Source organism: Meleagris gallopavo, chromosome 4 (assembly GCF_000146605.3).
Source record: "Meleagris gallopavo isolate NT-WF06-2002-E0010 breed Aviagen turkey brand Nicholas breeding stock chromosome 4, Turkey_5.1, whole genome shotgun sequence".
NCBI classification, from domain to species: domain Eukaryota; kingdom Metazoa; phylum Chordata; class Aves; order Galliformes; family Phasianidae; genus Meleagris; species Meleagris gallopavo.
Window position 1 is genome coordinate 49,593,858 of NC_015014.2, and position 4,472 is coordinate 49,598,329.

At 40.7% G+C, this 4,472-nt stretch overlaps 1 protein-coding gene across 1 annotated transcript in view; it reads right to left on the bottom strand.

Annotated features, from left to right (window-relative positions):
- NWD2 (NACHT and WD repeat domain containing 2) overlaps nt 1-4,088 on the bottom strand; it is a 50,548-nt gene extending 46,460 nt beyond the window's left edge. The window contains 1 exon segment of the mRNA XM_031553283.1: nt 3,866-4,088. Coding sequence (XP_031409143.1) covers nt 3,866-4,088 — 223 coding nt within the window.
- Nucleotides 4,089-4,472: the final 384 nt, after the last annotated feature.

Below are 4,472 nucleotides of genomic sequence, written 5' to 3' on the forward strand. Positions count from 1 at the left end.
AAAAAAAAAAAGAAAAAAAAAGTTACAGTTCTACAACCACAGGGAGTCAGATCTCACTTTCTGTTCAACTATGCTTACAACAAAGGTGGTTCTGTGGCACAGGAAGAAAGAAAAGTTGGCATAGAGGCTGAAACACTGAAAATAGCAAGCTGTGTTCCAAGCTTAATGGACTGTAGGCATCTCTGACCTTTGGGCCTCTTGAAGTAAAACACCAAATCAAGGCCCCCAGCAAGACCAGATGCTTGAACCATGCTGAGTTACTCAATTTTGTCTCTAACTTTTGAAGGCTTTTTTTCTCAAGTATAGCTTGGTTTGTAGCTCTCAAACACCACAGTGATGTGTGTCACGTAAATCCATAAATAGGTACAAAGTTAGGTAACCAGAACTAACACTTAGCATGAAAAAAGTCCTGGACTTATTTGTCTCCACATCTCCGCAACACCTCCCTTGCAATTTTATACACTTGAACATCTGTGTTTTTCTTTAGCTCAGGCTTAAATTCCACCCAGATTATATAAAATTGTCATTATAAAAAGACCTTCGTGCAAGAAATCCGAGGAGGGACGCCATATGATATTTTTGGGTTGGACAAAATGGACCATCATTAGTGAAGTATTATTCTGACTTTTGAGTGTTAACATTAACATTGACTGAGTTGTATTTTTCTTAAGCAAAACAAGACTTGAGGTAAAAATAGTATCATATACTTGGAATATGCAAAGAATCAAAGTTATACCTTTTTCTTATCACATAGGGCAATTAGACTGCAACTAAAGCAATCACAGTTCTTAATCTGTTATGAGTTAAGCAACCTCATGTTCAGTAGCAGTGAATACAATGCAAACATTTTAGATTTTCTTTCATATATACATCAACACACAAAAATACATGGAATTCCTGCAAAGCAGCCTGTAACAATAGGTTCAAAAAATAATATAAATAAAAATTCCTAAGACTCATTTCTGCAATCCTTAATTACAGAAATAATCCTTGTCTAATCAAATTAGCTGTGGGTGAGAATTTTGCCTTGTGTGTCACAAGAAAGTACGTAAAGTGGACACAAAACATTCGTGTCTTTTCCAATGGAGTGTTTTTCATATTAATACAATATTCTGGACTAAGTATGTCAATGGAAAATAAGCTAAGTTGAACCACTATGTAATAACTCAAGAAAACTCAAGCTCACTCAACAGTGTAACATGAGGAAATATCACTAAGGAGGATCCTCTAAGTCTACCTTTTATTAGAATATGATCTTAATTTTAAATTCCTACATGTATACAAAGGATTTGATAGTTAAGATTATTAATCGTGCAAAAACTAGTATTAGCTTTTTAATAAGTAGTTGAATTTCAATGGCCTTGTGAAAGATTATAACAAATGACCATCCAAAACAAAAAATATACAGTTAATTATTACTTGTTAATGGGGAATCTGTTTTTGAGAGAAAGCAACAAAGATCAGTAGGCATTTGAATTACCAAAGCCTTTACACAAGTAAGTAGGCAAAAATTCAAAGTGCGTGATTTCTTGGATCCTGGGATACTTTCAGAATCCAAAAGAGCTGAAGCAATTTACTATTATCCTTCCAACTTTATAATTAATTTTAATTTTTGAATTTTTAAATGGCCATTGGAAGTATACAGCTATGAAGTGCACGTCCTTTCTGTACTAAAAAGGGCTTTTAAAACCAAGTTTTTTCATGATTTCAGCACAGTTGCTTCTGTTGATATAGCAGAAATGTTTTGAAAAATCAGAAACAAAAATACTGTGCTGGAACTTAGGAAGTAGTCAGAGGTGCTGCACAGACAAGAGTCGGCTGAGATGATGGCTGGAGAAGCAAGCATCCCTGCCCTGTGAAGTGCTGGATGCTGGTTCAGCCTAATTCCTTCAGGTCAGAGTGGCTCACACCCTCTGTCAGGACACACTCAGATGCTATGTGAAGTATGATCAGTCAGTCTTCAGTGGAACAGCCGAACAGCCTGTGTGTAGGAGCTGGCTTTGCACACATCCCTCTTCAATGCCTTCATTTGTCCCTGCTGCATGACACGAAAAGCACCTTCTCAATCATTTTCCAAATCCCTAACTCCAGTTAAGCAATTATTTTCAGCCAGGACTTTTATCACATTGTATCACCACATAATTTGCTGAATGAAATAGCAAACTTTGCAATTCAAATAATTTTCTGCTTAAAAGTAATTACTGGAATGATCCAAATCCATGCAATGTTGATGTCACTGCTCAGTATAGTGGGGCTGTATGGAATTTTGTACCTGTTGTATGCTTGTAAATGAGCTTTGTGTTATTGGCAGGGATCTATACAGGCACTACTGAGTCACAAACTGACGTTAGCTGATTGCTATTGCAGTCCACAGATTCCTACAGGAAAGAGCAGAAGCAGTTCTTAGAATCAGGCCTCCCTTATCACACGGAAGCAAGCAAAATTCCCTGAGACGAATGATGAATGGTTGAAGGAAAAATCTGCAACCTCTCTTAACCAAAATATGGATATAATTTAAAATATGCCTGGTTGCTTGGATCTACTGCAACAACAAACAAGACATATTTATGTTCAAATAATAAAGGAGCTTTAATGTTTCGAAAGATTTCATCATCTTCAGTGATTAATTAACACCAACCTGATGATGTTAACTGATAGATGAAAATACTGCTAGAGGAAAAAGCAGTTTCACTTAGCTACAAAATTAAATCCAGAAAGCAAGCGACTGTAAAACAACACAGTTCTGTTCCTGTTACTCATGCTCACTGTTGCTGCTTAAGTGTTCTTTTTAGGGATTTTTGTTCAGGAAATTTTACAAATAACCATTTTTCCTATCTATGTAATACACATAAATTTAAGTCCTAATACAGTATGCCCTTAAAAAAAAAAAAAAAGACATATCAAGCCCTGATTTTCCCCGCTTTCCACATATCATCAAATTGCTGCAATTCAAGAGGACTATGTTAAGTCTGTGCCTACGAGGTTGCAACGAGGGGTTTCCTTGAGAGCTGCAGCAGCACCGCTCCCCAGGTCCTTGCTGAGCAATGGCCAGAGCAGTGGAGCAGTTTGGGGGGCTGCAGGACAGCACTGCAGCCAGGGCTGAAACATGCTGAATGCTTTGTTCAGTAGGAAGGGTTTCACCTTTTTTATTTTCCCCAGAATATTTGCATTTTGAACTCTTTGAGACTTTTTTTTTTCTTTTTTCTTTTTTTATTTTTTTTCAAATAGCACTTCTAAGGACTTTAGTAGATGATATCTAACTCCATTAAATACATTTTCTTGTTTATCAATAACCTTTTTGTAAGGTGACATGCAGTGAGCAATGCACTGTCAGTGCTACCATTGAGAGCCACGGCTGCTCCTGGTGAGTGGGAGCCTCTGAATGCTCACTGACCGGCTCACTTGTTCACCAAAAGCAGTAACTACTGAAATTCTTGTCATTTCTGAAAGCAGGAGCAAAGATGCAGATAACATTTTGCAAGTGAGAAATGTCGATCACTGTGGCCATGCCGTCCTACAAGGAAGCTAGCACAATTCTAAGGCAACCGAGTTGTATCCTTCCTCTTATAGTTTTGGGAAGGATGAAATTTTGGAATAACAATGCAAGGGTAAAATCCTGCAGATGTATGGCTTACGTCTCTCACTTTCAGCATGAGTTTAGTGGCTTTTTTTAGCTGAACAACCACATAGCCAGCACAGCAAGCTGCCCTACTGGTAAATGCCACTCACGTCAAACACGGAGGCATCGGTGCTCCCACAGCGGAGACAATGCTGGCAGAAAGCCATTCCCGATGAGTAACAAATCTACAGATTCATGCTAGTTTTCTTTCAGAGCCAACTAAGCATCTTTCTGGTTATCACTAACTGTATCTTTGCTTAGCTTGCACCAACCAGCATCCCGGTGCCATTTGTAAGGAATGGGGTCGCGGGAGCTGGGCACGGGGTAATCCCGGCAGCACCGTGCCCGCTATCGGCCTGTGGGCACCGCCGCCTGCATCACACAGCTGTTGGTGCCATGGCAATCGCACTTCGGAACCCGAACGGTTCTGCCTTCGCCGGCACGGCTTGCAGCTCTGGGGTGCCTGCATAGAGACAGCGCTGTTGGGTTTGGGAGGCGGTGGGGTGACAGAGCCGTGTGTGCTGTGGGTTCGTTTGCACAGGTGGGAAACGTCGAAGGTGTGAACATTCTTCAGTTATTACTAACTTGCATCGAGTGAGAATACGCTTCAAAACTTCTGTCTTGCGAGTGGGAACGGCACTCCCGACACACGCAAATCCCTCGCACGAAAGGGAAATTTTAACAAGGGCTTCGAAGCAGCGGGACGGCTAACTCATTCTGATACGGAGCGTGCGAGCGCGACGGCATTACACTAAAACCGCATAGTTGACCTCACGAGCACGGCCCGCCGGGCGCACACCACCGCGGCGCTCGCTTTCAGCCGCGGACTTCGGGACCACGCGATCCGCCGAGG